General features: G+C 35.4%; 1 protein-coding gene across 4 annotated transcripts in view; it reads left to right on the forward strand.

Annotated features, from left to right (window-relative positions):
- The window catches only part of PUM2 (pumilio RNA binding family member 2), a 121,678-nt gene that overhangs the window by 67,981 nt on the left and 33,068 nt on the right, over positions 1-20,629 (forward strand). For 2 of the 4 annotated variants that reach the window (XM_052647890.1, XM_052647891.1), the window contains exons 9-13: positions 2,070-2,212; positions 3,684-3,813; positions 15,712-15,855; positions 15,972-16,262; positions 20,296-20,532. In XM_052647890.1, coding sequence (XP_052503850.1) covers positions 2,070-2,212; positions 3,684-3,813; positions 15,712-15,855; positions 15,972-16,262; positions 20,296-20,532 — 945 coding nt within the window. The remainder of the gene's footprint in view (positions 1-2,069; positions 2,213-3,683; positions 3,814-15,711; positions 15,856-15,971; positions 16,263-20,295; positions 20,533-20,629) is intronic. The other 2 variants (XM_052647892.1, XM_052647893.1) reach the window with 1 other exon arrangement.

Raw genomic sequence — 20,629 nt, forward strand, 5'->3', positions numbered from 1 at the left:
ATTGACTAACTTTTCATAACTTGAAGCTGTCAGTGATAAACTCGCTGAATTACCACTGATCAATTAATGTTAAATCCGCTTCTGGTAGTTATTTATTATCATGCCTGCAGAACAGGTATTTTTTTCTTAGGCATTTGTGGGTTTCTTAGGTATCTGTGGATTTTTTTTTTTTTTTAATACACAAGAATTTTAAGATGTGGGGGGGGAAATGTTAATTTCAAATTCCTGCTGGATCCCTTAGTTAGCCAACTGAAACTAACCTGTCACAATGAATACTTTTGGTGTAGATCTGCCTGTGATTCCATAAGGATGTGAGCTTTCCTGGTACCATTTAAGTGGATGTTAATATGTAAAGTGCTGGTATATCTTAAATACAGAGAATCATTAATCTGTGAATCTGTGGAACCTGAAAGATGCAACTTTAAGTGATCATTAGTTTTGAGATACGGATTCTTGGCATTCTGGACTGACTTAGACTTTCTGAGATCAGTACTGTCCAGTAGAAATAGAACAGGAGCCAGATTGTAACTTAGATTTTTTTTCCCATCTAGTAACCATATTATAAAAGTAATAAACATGAACTTAATTTCAGTGATCTGTTTAACTATTGATTATTGATAATTTTTATTGATAGATACCTTTTTTTTAATGCTAAGTCTTCAAAATCCCCATAGTAAGTATGTATTACGTACTTAGAACACATCTCAGTTCAGGCTATTCAACTTTCAACTGTATAGCCACAGGTGACTTCTGTCTACTTTTGGACAGAGAAGTTCTAGCTGGATGTCTGATTCTTTTGTTTTGTTGTGACAGTGTATCCTTTCTTCATAAACCCTTTTCTTACGTTTTAAGAGTCTTTATTGTAGATTTTGTTTAAACTGTCTATAGAATTTTTTTTTTTTTTCTGAAGCTTTTCATGTTAGTGGTTCAGTTACACTGGGCTTTATTTTCTTCTAAAACAGAGTGAAACCAAGAGTTTGACTTTCTAAAATACGTGTTAGATACACTAATATGTAATGCTTCCCTCATAGCTCAGTTGGTAAAGAATCTGCCTCCAATGCAGGAGACCCAGATTCAGTTCCTGGGTTGGGAAGGTCCTATGGACAGAGAAGCCTGGCAGGCTACAGTATATGGGGTCTCAAGAGTCGGACACAACTTAGTGACTACACCATCACCACCACCAGATACACTAAAATCATATCAGTGGAATTTAGGACATATTTGTTTTATCAGCCAGGAAACATGACATGTTAATTATTAAATTAATGGTAAGTCTTATTTTGTGTGATACTACATACTGACCAGAAATTAAATTTTATCTTGGATAAAGTAGATAGAGCAAGAATTTACTCTGTTTTTCCTGGGTTGCTTTCTTATGTCTGTATCCCTTTATGATTATATTATATAGTTCGTTCTTGTTTTAACTCACTGGTTCCAGTTTCCTATTCACATAAGCACTGTTTCATTTATTTTTATCTGATTTTCAATTGCTTTGTGAGAATTGTAACTAATTTTGTTTCAGATATGAAAAATATTTTAAAATTCTGTTTACAAATAAAATATACTTTTAGCAAGCTTAGTACCAAAATGTTCCCTAGGTTTTTGTTATAGTTTACAAATTAAAAGCCAAAAATGTTTTCAGTTAAAAAAATTCCTTTTTAAAAAGAGTGATGAATTGAATATAGGAAATCTTTATGTTGTCTAATGTTCCTGTTTGCCAGTGTCAAGTGCATAAACTAGTATTCAGTAGATGTTGAAAAGGTGATTAAGTGTCCTGTCAGTTCATTTGTCCCTCTTGAGTTTAGTTCCATATCTGTTCATTAATACCACTGCTGTCACCTCTGAATACTTTCTTTTTTTAATAATCCATGCCTTAGTAGACTTTGTCTCTAGTAGAATTGTGAAAGGGGAAAGCAATTCCATGTGGATATAGGATTGTAAGGACATCTACTCTTAAGTCTTATACACTGTTCCTTTTTTATGATCTAATGGTAACTGACCAACCTTATTCTATAAAATGTAGTGACTTTTTTTTTAATTTTTTTGGGGGGGCGGGATGTGGGGTTTAGGTCCGGCAGTGGTTCCACCTCAGTATTATGGTGTTCCGTGGGGGGTGTATCCAGCCAATTTATTTCAGCAACAAGCTGCAGCTGCGGCAAACAACACGGCAAATCAACAAGCAGCATCACAAGCTCAGCCTGGACAGCAACAGGTATAGTGTAGGCTTGCCTTCATTAAATAAAACTTTATAAAGAATCTTTGAAGTTGTATGAGCCCCTTGCATTCAAGATCTGTGTTTTTTCTCTGTTTATTTTTCCCAGTGTGTTTAGCACAGTACCTATCATATAGTTAATACACAAGTAATACGGGGTTTTTTTCCCCTCTAGTTGTAATTATATGAATTTGAATATTTGGTTGTATTCCACTTCTACATTTCCATTTTTGAAACTGTCCTGAAATCTCTTAACAGTTTTTAATTTTTTCTTCACTTCTTAAAGTGTACTCACAGTGTTTCTATTAAAGTGATTGTCAGTTCATTTTCTTCTGGGTATTGAAATTACTGTTTCAAATGTTAACTTTATATATTTCTGACCAGAAAAAGGAGGTTACTTTGTGTTTAAGCAAGCAAAGAGGAAATATTTTCAGTAAAGGTTAGATTTAATTTCTTAAAACAGAAAATGTTTATCTTGAAGATTTTTTCCTGGTTTCTGCTTTCCTGAAGCTATTTTTGTAAGTAAATGTCAAGAAAAATTCTGATAAAAATACTAGAATTCTGGTTGTCAAATTTATCATACTTATACCAAAGAAGCAACTTAATGACAAGTATAGTGTTTGTTACTTGGCAGTTGAATTTTCTTTTTAAACTATGTTGATGTTCTGTTAAAGCTGTCCTTTGACTCAGTCCTTGTAGATTATGCCATAGCACCATTTAATACTCTTAAAATCTGTCTTCTTCAGCTAAATAAAAAAAATCAGTTTGCCTAAACATTATCCATACTTGTGGCATGATGCTTGCTTACATGGTTGGACTTGAGATGAATCCCCCTTGTCCTGAACTGTTGAAGTATTTACCTTTGTGAAATTAATGTGTATCATGGTTGTTTATTATCACTGCAGGAAGAGCTGTGTATTATGAAGTAGTAAAGTTTGACCATTCTTAAGAGTTTTCACATTTTTTAATGAAATCTTTCTTCTTATTTTCATGCTAAGATTTTACAGTAAAAAGCAGCTTTTTGCTCACTTTATTAAAGCTTCTAAATCCTAAAAACCTGGTTAAAGTTGAAGTTTTCACTCTGCATCACAGTCTTGTAAGAGACTAATTGAGTCATGTTTAATTTATAGTTTTCAGTCTTAGAAAATAACAAAATTTAAACTTTTTTCTTCATCTGAAATTTTGCCCTTCCCCCCAAATATCTCTCTCATTTTAATGCTACTTTGGTAAGTTAAAAAGCACAAATACTAGAAATAATTTTTTGTGAAGACCTTCTAAAATCTCCATGTTGCTTAATAGATTATGTTCTTGAATTACATAGTTTGTACTTTTTAATGGTAAACTGACATTTCTTTGAATGTAAATAAGTTCAAAGACTACCCAAAGGCTATCTGCAATATAAAGTTGTCTAAGATAAATTAATTTGTTATTTTCTAATATCGTTTCTAAGGAAATCATTTGTCCTTTGTAGGTTCTCCGTGCTGGGGCAGGTCAGCGCCCTCTTACTCCCAATCAGGGCCAGCAAGGGCAGCAAGCTGAATCACTTGCAGCAGCAAATCCAACTTTGGCTTTTGGTCAGGGTCTTGCTACCGGCATGCCAGGTATATAGTTGGTTAATTGTGGAAATTTGGATAGATTTAAAAGGTTTAAAGTAGATTGTCATACCAAGGAGTGAGAAAAATCAACACGCCTTCAAATCTTTCACTGTAATAAATTATTTAGAACTCAGGTGCCAATAGGTGAAATCAGTATCTTTTGTGAGACTTAATGACAGGGATGACAAATGTGCATTAGAATTCTCAAAAACATTTTTTCTTAGTCTGTTTATAGTGTGAATCATAGCATCTTTCTAATGGAGCATAGCCCAGAATTCTTAATGCAGTGCTTTAAGAAATAAAACCATTTGTTAGCATGTAAGACTAAACCTATTTGCCATTCCTGCCTTACAAGGTTAGTCATTTAATTAGTTAATGTTGAGAAATGTACAGCTAACATTTTCCACTTAGGACTTAGGTCAGCTTTATTTAGTACATTTATAGTATTTTAATCTATTGGTATTTAAAACCTAATGGCATCAGTATATAGTAAATTTCTGCCCGTTGCTGCAGTACAACTTTTAGAAAAGACCAGCAAACTACATTTTTTGTAAAGTTAAGTTGTGTGAAAATTACTTTTAATAGTAATGAAAGATGGAAGGTATTTTTCTTAAGTTAATAAAGTAGCACTTGTTACGTTTTTAAAGTGAGATTTAAAGGTTACGTTTGAATGTCTGTAGATAATACATCACCTCCTGTTCTATTCCTTCATATTTCCACACTCCTAAAGATGCACTTTTAAGCATGCTGTTTTTTCACTTTTAGTATAAGAGTATTCCTTTAACCATGAAGAGTGCAGCTGACCCTTGAACAATCACCGGTTTAAACTGTGTGGGTCTACTTGTACTTGAATCTTTTCCAATCAAGATGTACTATAGCACTACATAGTCTGTGGTTGATTGAGTCCTGCAGGTGCAGAATAGTGGGTGTGTAGGGTTGACTGTACAGTTACATGCAGACTTTTAGTTGCACAGAGGGTCAGTGCCCCTAATACCTGTGCTGTTCAAGAGTCAGCTGTACTTATTAATGCAATACATGTTCCAGTTTCATTTAATTGTGCTGTAGATAAATTTTTCTTCAGATCATGTAGGAGATGTGTTTAATGCATTGGAGAAGGTCCCAACTTACATGATGAGGGTTTTTTAACATGCTGCTAGGTATTTCTTTATATTGTTTTGAGGAATTCTGTATCAATTACATTCATTCTGTTCTCTCTGAAATTCTGAGGTCAGAATTTATCGACTTGTTTACCCTACTGAATGAAAAAGAATGTTAATACTGTCTCTGAAGTACAAATGATAATAGAACAGGGCTATTCTTGTTATCTTCCCTTTTTATCTCAGCTTTATCCTTGCTTCATGGAAGCTACTGTCCCAGAGCTGCTGTAGATTAGAGACCTGGCAAAAGCAGCCCTTTGTGAAATGGACTGTGAAGCTGAAATTATAGGCCCATGGAGGGATGGAACAGAGCTAAAAAGAACTGAACTGGGAGTTTATGAAAGCCCCTGCTAAGACTATTCTGGGTCCCTCTTGAAGAGTCACAGAGTACCATAGTCCTGCTTTACTAGATTCTAAGTAGGACTGTGATTTAAGAGAATGCTTCTGGACTGTGTATATTTGCTACTCCCTTTTTCTGTTACTTATTTTTTTTAGACTTTTGATGCTGGTCCTATTATTTACTTCCTATAAATGCCTTTGGCTCCAGTTCCTCATGTTCTTGTTGACTTAAAAACATCAAGGTATTTTGCTATTAATTTTATCAACTTTGATCTTCTCAAAATTTATTTTTATGTTCACTTCCATTCTATAAGAAAGCAATTTTTTGCTTTTTTGTTTTGCTTTGTTCACCAGTGAACTCTATGTTGGTAATCCTAACAGAAAACCACATTTTACAGTATATTTGTCTATAAAGAATTGACTATCTTTGGAGTGATGAGAAGTTTAAAAGCAGGTAAAACTTTTAGGAAGAAATCAGGTCATTTTACCTAATCTTCTGAGCCACAACATTTAGTTCCTTTATGACTATAAATGTAAAAATCACTCATAAAAAGGGCTTTACTAGAATTAATATTGGTGTTCCTAAGTGACGTGTTGATTGTATATATCATTCTCTCACTATGAAACTTTTCTCTGTCTTCTGTACTTCATTCTGCCCAGACTATGATGAAATAATTCTCCTTTATTCAAATAGTTAACATAGTTACAAAAGTTTATGTGCTAATAGAGGAGCTTGCTTAAAAAAATTGACGTTTGTTTCTTCAAATCTCATAGAGTTCTTAGCTTTTCCACATTCTGTGTTTCACTTCTCACCCATTAAATCCCTATTCCTTGTACTATGTTGATTACAGACTTTCAGTCCTTCTGCATGACTATATATGCCATCCATTGTTTCTTAGTCTTATATTTTCAGTCATTCTCCCTCTGCCACCTCCTTTTCTATAACCACTATGATACTAGTCTGCCTCTTCATCCTAAAAGACTTTCTCTCTTGTGCTCCTCTCTTACTCTATTGATCCCTTTCAGAATTTATATTCTATCTCACACTGCTCCATGATTTTTTTTCAGTAGTTCTTATGTAACTCAGTGCCAGAGTGTGACTTCCTCTCCATCCTTATTTTTCTTCATTCTTCAATTCTTTGTTGTATGTCTGTCTTTCTGAAACTCCTCTCCCCTACATTTGTATGATATTTTACTCTCCTGGCTTTCTCATTGCTTTTTGTTAGTCTCCTTTTCCTTGGTGCATCAGTGAAACGTAAATGACAGTCTAGTTTAGTGATTAGATGCTTTTGGAGTCAGATCTGCCATATTACTCTACCACTTGATTGTGTGACCTTGACCAATTTGCTTTCTTCTTTGAACCTCAGTTTCTGTACTGGAAAAATAGAGATGTTTTATATACCTTCTGTGGGAGAATCTTAACTGGTTTCACTTTTCACCTATTGTTCCTGTGCCAGTACACCAAGTGAGTTTACATCTGCATCTTGGATTCTTTTCTGAACATGTAACACATTGCTGCCGTTGTACAAAATATTACCATGTATATGTTCCTGCTATTCCTTAAACTGAAAATGTCCCCAAAATGCGCTCACTTCTCCCAGATTTGCTTCAGTTCAGTTCAGTCACTCAGTCATTTTCGACTCTTTGCGACCCCATGAATCGCAGCACGCCAGGCCTCCCTGTCCATCACCAACTCCCAGAGTTCACTCAGACTCACATCCATCGAGTCAGTGATGCCATCCAGCCATCTCATTCTCGGTCGTCCCCTTCTCCTCCTGCCCCCAATCCCTCCCAGCATCAGAGTCTTTTCCAATGAGTCAGCTCTTCGCATGAGGTGGCCAAAGTACTGGAGTTTCAGCTTTAGCATCATTCCTTCCAAAGAAATCCCAGGGCTGATCTCCTTCAGGATGGACTGGTTGGATCTCCTTGCAGTCCAAGGGACTCTCAAGAGTCTTTTTCAACACCACAGTTCAAAAGCATCAATTCTTTGGCGCTCAGCCTTCTTCACAGTCCAACTCTCACATCCATACTTGACCACGGGAAAAACCATAGCAGATTTGCCTATCTTACTATTTACCCTATTTCACTATTAACTTCCTTCTCTACTTGAGCTAGAAATTTTTTACTTCATCCTCAGAGTCATCTTTAAGTCTTAATTTTTTCTTTACCCACTTTCAGTGACTTGCCAATTCTTGGTTATTCTATCTCATGTTCACTTCTTTTCATCTCCGCTATTCTTGTTCAGCCTCTCCTGTGTCCTCCTACTAACTCTGTAAGCCTCTAGTCTCTTCAATTTATTTCTTTTTATTCTTTTGGTTACCTTTCAAAATTCCAGGTTAGTTTATACCATTCTGGTTGCTAGTGAAGTTACTTAGTCATGTCCAACTCTTTGCGACCCCATGGACTTTAGCCAACCAGCCTCCTCCATCCATGGAATTTTCCAAGCAAGAGTACTGGAGTGGGTTGCCATTTCCTTCTCCATGGAATCTTCCCTACCTAGGGATGGAACCTGGGTCTCCTGCATTGCAGGCAGACGCTTTACCATCTGAGCCACCAGAGAAGCCCCATTTCCATTAATCTAGCTCCAAACTACTTTTTAAACTCATCAACAGTGTCCCGGTTCTATACTTTAATGTACTAGACCACAGACTGTTCCACAAACATCCTTTTATGTTTTTAGCCCTAGCCAACATTTTTCCTTAGAATACCTTTTATAAATTTTAAGCAGAATTGGGATATATAGTTTGGCATTTTCCTTTTTAAAGCCTTGCTTTATACTTGTGATTAACTTTCCTTTTCGTCTTTTAATATGATCCTTTTCATGAAGCCTTTCTGAATCTTTCCCAGTGCTTGTTCATGAATAATTATTCCTTTTGGGACTTCCTAGTTGTCCAGTGATTTAAAGCTCAGTGTTTCCAATGCAGGGGGGCGTCAGTTCAACCCCTGGTTGGGGAACTAAAATTCTGCCTGCCATGCGGCATGGCCAAAAAAAGGAACAAAATAATAATTTCTGCTTTTGTCATTCTTGTGGCACATAACTTGCTCCTTTCTTTAGTACCTCTGTCTGCCTTGTGTTTCATTTAGCTATTTGTGATTTGTTAATTATTTTAGTATGTTTGGAGGTGGAAAGTGTCTTAAAATTAAAGTGAAAGAGTTATTTCTCCCTAAGGGAAGTTATTTGATCAATGTCAGGTCTGCAAATAAGTGGCATTTTAGGATTAAGAATATAGTACGTTACCTTCTCTATGAATTGTGTAATTCTTGAGTGTGGGGAGTGTGTCTTTTTTAATCTCTTGTGTTTTATCAAGCTCTTTAAGTAGCAAAGATAATGTAATAGAAATTAGAAACTTTTGAACTGATTGATTATGAAAATGTTGCGTATTTAAACTTGTTTACTACACCTAAAAACAAAACATAGAAGAGGAGTATATTGGCCTTTTTTAATTCAAGTACAGATGGTTTACAGTGTTTGTTAGTTTCAGATGTACAGCAGAATGGTTCAGTTATATGTGTATATTCCTTTTCAGATTCTTAAAGGCTGTTACAAAATACTGAGTATAGTTTCTGTGCAACACAGTCAGTCCTTGTTAGTTATCTTTTTTGTATGTGGTATATATGTTAATCTAAAACTTCTCTGTTCCCTCCTTTCCCTTTTGTAACTGTAAGTTTGTTCCCTGTGTCTGTGGATCTGTTTTTGTTTTGTACATAAATTCACTTGTATCTTTTTTTTGTTTTTAAGATTCCTTGTCTTTCTCTATCTGGCTTACTTCACTTAGTATGATAATCTCTAGGTCCATCCATGTTTCTGCAAATGGCTGGAGTATATAGGCTTGAATACATACATTAGAAAATAAGTTTCTATCTGGGAACCATAAAATGAAGAGAATAAATTCTAAGAATTATAGAAGGAAATGAAATAATAAAGATCAAAACTAATGTAGATGAAATAGATGACAAACATACAATTAAAAAGGTCAAGTTATCCCAAAAGTTGCTTCTTTAAAAAGACTAATAAAATTGATAAACCTCTTAGAGGTTCATTTAAAAAAAGATAAGACATAAATAACCAATATCAGAAAAATTGAATAATCATAACAGGATATTAGAAATCAATCTCATGTTAGGAAATTGGAAATTGTAAACAAAATAGACAAGGAGAAAAATATTATCAAAAAGATTCAATGATATATAAAAAGTCTAAAGTTCATTACTGTTAAGTCAATCGAGTAATCAAGAAGTCTTACAAGAAAATTCCAGGCTAACACAACTTTTTTGGTGAATGATACTAGGCAGTCAAGGAAGAAGTAGTTTTTAAATTTTCAAAACTGTAGAGTATAGAAAAAGACTGGTCTTCCCATGCCATTTAATGGTGCTAGCTTAATCTTGATAGTTAAAAAAACCTATCAAACGTGCAGAAAAGGAAAATTGTAGGCTAATCAGACTTATGAACATGGATTTAGAAATCCTGAAATACTAGCAAACCAGATCTCGCAATATAAAGCAGGGTGACACATCATGAACAAGTTGGATTTTATCCCAAGAATGCAAGATGAGCATCAGTAACTCACACAGTATAATTTTCCACATTAAAAGATTAAAATAGGAGATACGAATCATAAGAATTTATCAAAAGATGCAGGAACATTATAATAAATTTATGTATTGACTTACAGATAAGAATCAGAAGATATAATATGCTGGGAAGTCAAAGAGAATTAAACAACCCACCCCACCTCCAAAGGATGACAGACTTCCTGTTTATACTCAGTATTTGAAAGTTTTCCATCTAGGATTTGGAAAAAGACAAGGAGTTCTGCTAACGATACTTCTCTTAAATGTTGTGTTAAAGATCCTAGCCAGTGCTATATAATATAAGAGAAATTTGAATAAAATGAAAAAGCTCTGTAAAGAGAGAAATAATTGTCATTTGCAGAAAATATGATTATAGTAACTGAATCTGCACATAAAATATTAGAATTAATGTGTTTTTGCTAAGGTTGTCAGATGTAAAAATCAAGCATAAAATCTTTATTGTCAGCCAACAGCATTTTTTTTTTTTCTTTTTGGTCAGATTAGTTCCCCACTAGGGATTGAACTAGGCCCATAGCAATGAAAACACAAGTAGACAGCCAGGGAACTCCCAACACTATAATGTTTTGAAATGTAAAATTTGAAGATTATTTACAGTAGTAAGTACCTAGAAATAAGTCTTTTAGAATGTACAGTTTCTTTGGGAAAACCGCTTTGTTTAGACATCAAGTTCAGTTGAGTTCAGTCGCCCAGTGGTGTCCGACTCTTTGCGACCCCATGGACTGCAGCACGCTGGGCTTCCCTGTCCATCACCAACTCCTGGAGCTTCCATTGAGTTGGTGATGCCATCCAGCCATCTTTTTCATCCTCTGTCGTCAGTTCTTTGCATCAGGTAGCCAAAGTATTGGAGTTTCAGCTTCAGCATCAGTCCTTCCAATGAATATTCAGTACTGATTTCCTTTAGGATGGACTGGTTGGATCTCCTTGCAGTCCAAGGGACTCTCAAGAGTCTTCTCCAATACCACAGTTCAAAAGCATTTGGTGCTCAGCTTTCTTTATAGTCCAACTCTCATATCTATACATGACTACTGGAAAAACCATAGCTTTGAAGATGGACCTTTGTTGGCAAAGTAATATCTCTGCCTTTTAATATGCTATCTAGGTTGGTAATAACTTGCCTTACAAGGAGCAAGCGTCTTTTAATTTCATGGTTGCAGTCACCATCTGCAGTGATTTTGGAGTCGAGAACAATAAAGTCTGTCACTGTTTCCATTGTTTCCCCATCTGTTTGCCCTGAAATAATGGGACCGGATGCCATGGTCTTAGTTTTCTGAATGTTGAATTTTAAGCCAACTTTTTCGCTCTCCTCTTTCACTTTCATCAAGAGGCTTTTTAGTTCCTCTTTACTTTCTGCCATAAGGGTGATATCATCTGTGTATCTGAGGTTATTGATATTTCTTCCGGCAGTCTTGATACCAGTTTGTGTTTCTTCCAGGCCAGCATTTCGCATGATGTACTCTGTTTATAAGTTAAATAAGCAGGGTGACAGTTTATAGTCTTAACATATTCTTTTCCCAGTTTGGAACCAGTCTGTTGTTCCATGTCCAGTTCTAACTGGTGTTTCTTGACCTCCATACAGATTTCTCAGGAGAAATTTCCCTTTCAGAGTTCTCCACAGTTTATTGTGATCCACACAGTCAAAGGCTTTGGCGTAGTCAGTAAAGCAGAAGTAGATGTTTTTCTGGAACTCTCGCTTTTTAGATGATCTAACAGATGTTGGCAATTTGATCTCTGGTTCTTCTGCCTTTTCTAAAGCCAGCTTGAATATCTGAAAGTTCATGGTTCACATACTGTTGAAGCATGGCTTAGAGAATTTTGAGCATTACTTTGCTAGTGTGTGAAATGAGCACAGTTGTGCAGTAGTTTGAACATTCTTCGGCATTGCCCTTCTTTGGGACTGGAATGAAAACTGACATTTTCCAGTCCTATGGCCACTTCTGAGATTTCCAAATTTGCTGGCATATTGAGTGCAGCACTTTCATAGCATCGTCTTTTTAGGATTTGAAGTAGCTCAACTGGAATTCCATCACCTCCACTAGCTTTGTTCAAGGAGACCTAAATACCATTGGGCAACTCAATGTTTTAAACATGCCAGTTCTTCCTTTATTAACCTACAGTTTCAATACATTTCCAATCAGAACCCAATGGGTTCTTACTGTGGGCTTTTTTGACAGCTGATAGTAAAATTTAACGAAAATGCAGAGTCAAGATTAGCCACAGTACTCTTATTAAAGGACAAAAATGAGTAAAAGGACTTGGTCTATTCTGACTTATACTCTAGGGTAAAATTCAGAAAACTAAGATACAGTTGAATTACTGCACGGAGAGACAGAGACCCCAAAAATGAGATCCCAAAAGGACTGGACACCTGCCTAATTAATAGCAAAGGAAAAAAAAACAGCAAAAAGCGTAGGGAGGAAGAACTTGTTTTATAAATAAGGTGAAATAAAGAAAATTGATTCTTTGAGCAACAAATTGTTCAAATTGGGATCCGTGACTTACCCTGTGTTCATTAATCATTTACGTTTTAAATTTTAGACCTGTGTGGGAAAGTGGAATTTTAAAGGTTATTAGAAGATAATATAGGGAAATTTTGTTATGAAAATAAAGGAAATAATAAATTTGAACCCGTTACTTCAAAAGTCACCAGAAAGAGAATGACAGGTCAGGCTAGGAATGGAAGAAGAAATTCTGTGGAACACTTGAATACAGCATGCATACATGCATACATACATACATACATACGTGTATAATTCTTTATAAATCAATAAGAGAGCTTCCCTGGTGTCTCAGTGGTAAACAATCTGCCTGCCAGTGTAAGAGACACCGGTTCAATCCCTGATCCGGGAAGATCCCATATGCCACGGAGCGCTTCAACTCCGTGAACCACAGCTGTTGAGCCTGTGTTGTAGAAACAGGGAGGCACAGCTATTGAGCCCTTGAGCTGCAACTACTGCCATAGAGCTCATGCTCCTCAACAGAAGCCACTGCAAAGAAAAACCCTCACACCACTAGAGAAAAGCCCTTGCAGCAACAAAGACCGAGTACAGCCAAAAATAAAATTACAGAATAAATAAAATAAATCAATAACAAAATACAGCCAGTAGGAAAATGGGTGAGAGAAACTTTGAGCAGTTGTTTTCCCAAGAGGAAATGCCAAGGCACAATTAGCATATGAAAAGACACCCAGCTTCCTTCTGAGGAAAGAAAGTCAAAACCACAACCAAATGCTTTTGCCTGTCTTTCAGATTGGCCAGTTTTTTAAAGTCTGATAGTTTATCAAGTATTTTTAAAGTCATGGAGCAATGGGAACTCTTAATACCAAGGTGGTTACGTGTGTAAATTTGCACAACCACTTTGAAGGCAGTTTGGCACTACTACCAAAGTTTGAAAATACGCATACCCTTTAACTCAGGGTGTCAGCTGCTATACATCTTAGGTTAGAGAAATACGTACTCATAATACACCGCCATACACATATGAAAATGTGTATGGCAGTACTGTTGGCAATGGCCCCAAACTGGGAACAGTGTAAATGTAGAATGGATAAATTTATCATGGTGTTTGTTTAGTGAGGTGCTACACAGTAGTGAAAATGGAAACAAAGTCTGCATATAACAACATGGATGAATTATACGTAAAATTTTTTAAATAATTCAAACCAAATGATTGTTTAGAGAGAGACCATTTATGGAAAGTAGGATGTTGTGTAACTCTGAAGATCCCCTGGAGAAGTGGAGAAGGAAATACAACCCACTCCAGTATTCTTGCCTGGGAAATCCCATGGACAGAGGAGCCTGGCGGGCTACAAGTCCATGGGCTCACAAAGAGTCAGACATCACTTAGTGATTAAACAACAAAGGGAAAGAGAAGATTGTGGTAAAGCAGGGACTTACAAGAGGTGGGTGCCAGGCAGTTTTCTATTTCTATTCTTGACTTGCATGGAGGTTATACTTTTTTGTGTTGTAATCATTATAATGTACTTTTGATTTTTGCACTTTTTATGTTTTCTTTCACAATAATAAATGTTTTAAACACTTAAGTATCATGCTCTGCTAAACAAGAACATTTTCTGGTTAAGAAAAAATTTATTCTCAGCCCCTTTTCTGTAGTTACCCTCTGGTCCTTTTTACAGCAAAATTCAAAACCATTTCTGTACTTGCTGCAGTTCTTCCATTCTTTACTAAACTCACCACACTGACTATCATCCTTGCCAGAATGACTTCCATATTGTTAAATTCATTAGTCTGGTTCTCAACTCTTAATGCCTTTTAGCAGCATTTTGCATTGTTAATCGCTCAGTCTTCATTCAAATTCTTTTTTCTTTGGCCTCCAGGAGACTCTTGTGTTCCGATTTGGTTTATTTCTTCCTGGCTGTTTACTCTCAGTCTCTTCCTTGATTCCTCCTCTCTCCAGCCTCTTAGTGTGAAGTACCCTCCAGGCCATTGGCCCTACCCATTTATTTTCTTGGTGGTTGGATTATTTTTAGCAGCTAATACCATGCTTATATTGACCACTCCCTTATTTGTAAATCCAACCTGAACCTCTCTATTAAACTCTAGACTTGCATATTCTATATGACAGTTACAGTTGGATATCTGATAATCTTCTCAAATTATCATGTTCATTCTATGAGGAGAGGTCTTTGAAAATTATTACCAATTAGTTCTCCTGAGAGGAAAGGTCATTCCCTCCTAGATTTTGCCTTGTGCAGCCCTTCATTTGGCTGGTCCTCCTAATTCATATCCATTGTAATAAAGATGCAATTGTGAATCAGAGTTACTGCATTTTATTAAAACAGCCTATACATGTGAAAGTTTTGGTCCTAGTTTAGAAGGTGGTGTTTAAATTTAAAAATATCCAAGGTTGCTAGTACATTTTTGCAAGTGGTCCTCATACTTTTGAGCCTGAGTCTTTGTTACTATATAAGACAGCCTTTCTCAACCTGAGTCCTGCGAGAGAATAAACCTGTTGCCTTAAAGTATCCACTGTATGTATGTATGTATGTATATCTATATATAGAGAGAGGTAGATATATAGAGATATAACTTCTCTCCCGTGCATCTTGAGTGGTTTTTGTTGTTTTGGATCATCTTTGAGAAAATTGGCAAAAAAGTCACTTTTCTGTTCGAAATAATCATTTTCTGTTCTGTGGTTCAGATGAGGAACTGAGAAAGTCTGTGAAGAGAGAAACTACTCTTCCTATAGTTCTGAACAGTGCAAATTGTCACCTGCCTTGTGGTCAAGGCTGTAATACAACTAATGCCTATGTGATTTTTATTCAGACTTTAGCTTTTGAGACCCTTTACAAATTGACTGTTAAACTTCATGATTTTAAGTTACCTGTTTATATCATGATTTTATCTTTAAAGGATTGCTTGCAAATGAAAATCTAAGGGAATGCTATCAATGAGGCACTTGGTTTAGAAACTTACTAAAATTGCCTAATGAATCTTACACTGTTTTCCCTCAGTTCCCTTAATGTTTATCCATTCTTCTCTCAGGAGAACTAATTGGTGGTAATAATTTTCAAGCATCAGCCCTTGATTACTTACAGTTTCAAAAGCAAAGACTATATCTCATTCTGTGGTCCATAAGCAAGACGCATCGCGGTCAAAATTTAGGGAGAACATTTCTTTAGGCTTTGTTAGATTTTCTTTTATTTAGTAATACCTTCTCAGATGTGTTTGCTTTTTATATAGTAACTAATGGTTTTATATTCACAATAAAAATAGCTGTGTTTGCTGGTTGATAAAAACAACTGTGGGAGAAAGTAAATAACATGCTTTCTATATTAATGTTTTCATTGGTAATCTAGGCTATCAAGTACTAGCTCCAACTGCCTATTATGATCAGACTGGTGCCTTAGTGGTTGGCCCTGGAGCAAGAACTGGCCTTGGAGCTCCAGTTCGATTAATGGCTCCAACACCTGTTTTAATTAGTTCAGCAGCAGCACAAGCTGGTAAGTGTAACTGACATTTTCTGGGGTAATAATTTTCTGGTGGTGGTTGAGATATTTTAATAATAGAAAATGGTTTTCTGGGTAGTTTTAAGAAGTGTTTGAAATTTATTTTATAGCGGCAGCAGCAGCAGCTGGAGGAACTGCAAATAGTCTCACAGGCAGCACAAATGGTCTGTTCCGGCCAATTGGCACTCAGCCACCACCGCAGCAGCAGCAGCAGCAGCAGCCAAGCACTAATCTGCAGTCTAATTCATTTTATGGGAGCACTTCTCTGACTAATAGCTCCCAGAGCAGTTCTTTATTTTCTCACGGACCTGGCCAACCTGGAAGTACATCTCTTGGCTTTGGAAGCAGTAGCTCTTTGGGTGCTGCTATAGGCTCAGCCCTCAGTGGATTTGGTTCATCAGGTAAGTTTCTTTTTAAGATGAGTGTACTCTGCTAAGTGGACATGAGGTACATGTATTTGTTTTTAATATTAATATGAACAATAGCTAGTAGTGTAGAAAGGACAGGAATAAGACACTGGTTTATTGGTTTATTTTGTAGACAGAAAGAAACCTTTTGCAGTGTTTATGAATGTTTAACCCATTTCAAGCAGCCCATTCTTTACTCAAATATATTTTCCCCTGGTAAGAATTATACTACTGTAATTTTTATTTTAGTAAGATTTGTTTGGGCTAATAAATATTATGCTTGTTACTAGCTCTTCCCTTTTCCCTATAATATTAATGTTTGAGGTAGTAAAAACTCTGCCATCTTAAGTTTCTGATATTTTAAAATAATAATTATCTGTGTGCTCATCAGATGATTTATTCTTATTAAATATTAATGAATATTTATGGTCCCTATTTGGTATAATATATAAAAATAAAATATAATGAAATGTTCTAAACAGAAGCCCCTGCGATAAGGATGCCTGTCTTTATTTTAGGTTAAACAACTTAGCCTTTATCACTAAAAATACATTTAAAAAGACTCCCCCACCTCGTATCCTAGTTTTATACATAATACTTAAGAAATCCAAATTTTAAATAGCTTCACAAAATAAATAATGTACCCATAGAAACTGATTTTGTAACTGAGAAAGAGCTGAAATTGAAGAGGCCCACCTTGACACCCTGTTGACACATGTATTATCAGTCTCTGGTGTTTCCAGAGTGCTCAGGAAACATTAGGGGAAAAACAGCTTACTCTCATTCTCTTGGTATAATTGACAGCCTTTTCTTTATAAGGGACATTTATTCACACCTCAAGAAATGTTTTATTTCTCTGGTGTCCTTGAGTCTTAAAATCTGCTCGTCTGTTTTCCTACCACATGAAATTACATTCTTTCCTGGTGTGAAAAAATGGCCAAACTAACACATGCCAGTCATTACTAACTATTTTTGCCAGTTTTCTAAGAAAGTATCTTCTTAACTCCTTGAATGTTTTTATTAGGGATGGTCCAGAACACCTATTAACTTTGAGGTGCATAGTTCTTTTTTGATATAATGAGATCAAAAAGGAAATATCGTATTTGCCTAATAAAAAGATTGCCTAAAGAATGGGCATGGGAACTTCTCAGGAAAAATCTAGTGAACATAGAGACTATTCAGTCTTTTAATTTTCCAATTTGATTTGTTTCATTACTTTTGGAGCTTACTGTTTTAATATGTAGCCCAGGCACTCTCATAGACTCATTTTTTGTTTCTAACAGTTGACAAGCAGTTGTCCCAGATAATCCTAGATTGCTGAAGAAAATCAAAAAAACAGATAACTTAAAAAAAAAAAAAAAAAACAACGTCTGTGGAAATAACTAGTTTCTGTAGATTTGTAGGCCCTAAATAATACAGGAAAAATAGAGAAAAGATAAATATCCTGTTCCCTTTGTAATAATAAAATGTCACTGATAGTCTGATATACTCCCAAATTCCCCCGTTTCTTTCTTTGTTAAGACCCTTCCTGCTGTATTCAGGAACTGATTAGTCATCAACATTTTGTTCTCTATAGTTGTCCCCTGCAGATGCCTCGGCCAAAAAATTATCATGTTCATTCTCCCTTATTTATGAGCATTGCTTTACTCCATTCTGATTTCCAGCTTGGGGTACCTCTGTTTTACCTTGCTTCAGAGGACATTAACGATTGCTATCCCTAAATACCAGTAAAGAACCTATCGTCTCCCTCCTCTTGGACATTTTGTAAACATTCGTTCAAGTGCTGCACTTATGTACCCTTCAAAATCTACCCATTACCGTTTCACATTATGGCAATTCCATACCTATATGAAATCTGAAATATGCTTATATGCACATGTACATATACAGTACCATGTACACAGTCATTCTCTTACCCATATGGTGAAATTATTAATGCTTAACAGTGTTAAATACCCCGGTTTATAACTCAGATCGCCAGGAAGCTTAGCCATTGTAATATAGAGATTAAATCACCATTTCTACGACCTGTTATTTAGAATGTTCTTTTACAGTAGAAAGTTCGTGATTTAACATTTTATCCACAATTGATATTTGATTAGTGACTCCATTGTTGTTGTCTAGCTTCTTAAATATTTTAGGTATATTTTGTTTTATATTTTATAGTCATACTGTTGCAGATAATTTAGGCAGATAGTAAAATTTAAGAAGCCAGCTTGTTTACGTTTAAAGCTACTTCTGAATTACTTTTAAATGTTTTGCTTGGCTTTTCCTTTTTAGAGGAAAATGATATTGCATGTGTCAAAACTATGGTTTCTTTGATGATTTGCCAGGGGAATGATAGTGCTGCTGCTCTCATTTCGAGGGCTTTTGTCGTTTTCCTTGTCAGTTAAATGTTTTCTGAAATAAATACAAATTACAAATGTAGCCATGTTTTAGAAAAATCACTTTGACAGTGTCCTTTTAAATTAGCATAGTTAATATAGCATACATTGACAATTTTGCCAAAACCATTCTTACGGTACTATTTATTTGTTATATTAAAAATGCATATAGTTACTTAGTAATTCCCTATAATATATCTTAAAAAGTGAGAATTTCATTAAAACCTGATCAGTCCTTCAGAAACCTCATTCACTGGTTTAAAAGGTTGAATACTGTTTATTTAATATTTTGCTTAATACAGTAGTATGAGCCTGGTATTTTTCCTTTATAGGATTTTTGTTTTGGTAAAACCAGTGTAATTAAGTTTTCTGTCTGTATTAATAAGCTTACCTTGGTCTACCATCATGTGCTCTGCTTAATTTTTCTCTTTAATCTATACCCTTATGACCTATTTATAATTGACCTCTTAAAATTTTCTTTAAAAGACTTAACCATATTGGTCCGAATATAGAGTTGTCCTTTAAAAACTTCACAGGTTAAAAAATGTAATATGATATTATCTTGAATATGAAAGGATTTAGTTTAAAAGGCTTAGAGACAGTTTTTTTTTTAAAAAAAAAACATACTTGAAAATACAGGCTATAAGTGAGACTTGAGAATTGGGAGTTTTGGACAACCCTTTTAAAAACACTTTGTAAAGAATTTGATTATCCAAATATATGTTGATTAATAGCCAGATCTCGGGTTGCGTGGTAATGTGAACCTACCATTCTTTTATGATTTTATAAAATATAAAGGGAAAAAAAGGACTAGAAGGTTAATAGTTGAATTGGGGATTAAGTGAAAAACCTAAAAATTGTTATGTAGTACAGTAAGGGATATAATATCTTTACCTGAGTAAGCAGTTCACGAGGCCAGACTATCATCTTAAGAATGGAAGATCTCAAGGGGTAAGTGAATGCATGTCTTTGGTTGAAAACAGAGAGCTAGCAGTTAAAGTTTGGTTTTTCCATATGTATTTTGTAATTTAGCTGTTGAAGAATCAGGAGAATATGTAGTGTGAGAAGTACTGAGGAATAAGCTGCCACTGTATTTCACAGCTGACTAATATTCGGGCCAATATGGACTTGACTGTGGTTTAAACACAAGCTGGAACCCAAATCAAATGTGAATGGCAAGGGAAATGTATTAATATTCTGTTTATCAGTATAATCTTTTCTTGGCATTGGGTTGAAGTCTAAGAACTTGGTTCCAAAGGTTAGGATACTACCAAAATATAACCTTACTGGAATTTAATCTCTAGCATAGCAGACAACTTAAAATTTCAGGGTTTATAAATCATACCAGGGTATTAAAGCACAGTAATCATATGTGTCAGTGGTAAATATATGTGAAATAATGAACATATGACTGCTCTTAAATATTTGGTCATTTTCCTGGGGTGCATTTATACCCTTTTATGATTAATAAGTTAGTATATATAGTTATCACAGTATATATAGTTATCACAGTAATTATCTTCTCTGTTATGTTTCTAAAAATAATTATTGTGATCACTCTGTTATTTCCCAGCAAGAGTTGGGGATAGGTTTTATTCAGTTAACACTGTATGTAATTAGGGTTTTTTTTATTTCTTCTTCAGTTGGCAGTTCTGCAAGTAGTAGTGCCACAAGGAGAGAGTCTCTATCTACTAGCTCTGACTTGTACAAAAGATCTAGTAGCAGCCTAGCACCCATAGGGCAACCATTTTACAATAGTCTGGGATTTTCCTCCTCTCCAAGTCCAATAGGCATGCCTCTGCCAAGCCAAACTCCAGGACATTCACTTACGCCACCGCCATCACTTTCATCACATGGATCCTCATCCAGTTTGCATTTAGGTAAAAAAAAAAACCAAAACCCTTTTTATTCGTATGTATACATGTAAGTGTGTTTGTGTGTATGTTTTATGATATGTGTAAAATATTTAATGTTGGA

The sequence above is a fragment of the Budorcas taxicolor genome, chromosome 11, assembly GCF_023091745.1.
Source record: "Budorcas taxicolor isolate Tak-1 chromosome 11, Takin1.1, whole genome shotgun sequence".
Taxonomy (NCBI): Eukaryota; Metazoa; Chordata; class Mammalia; order Artiodactyla; family Bovidae; genus Budorcas; species Budorcas taxicolor.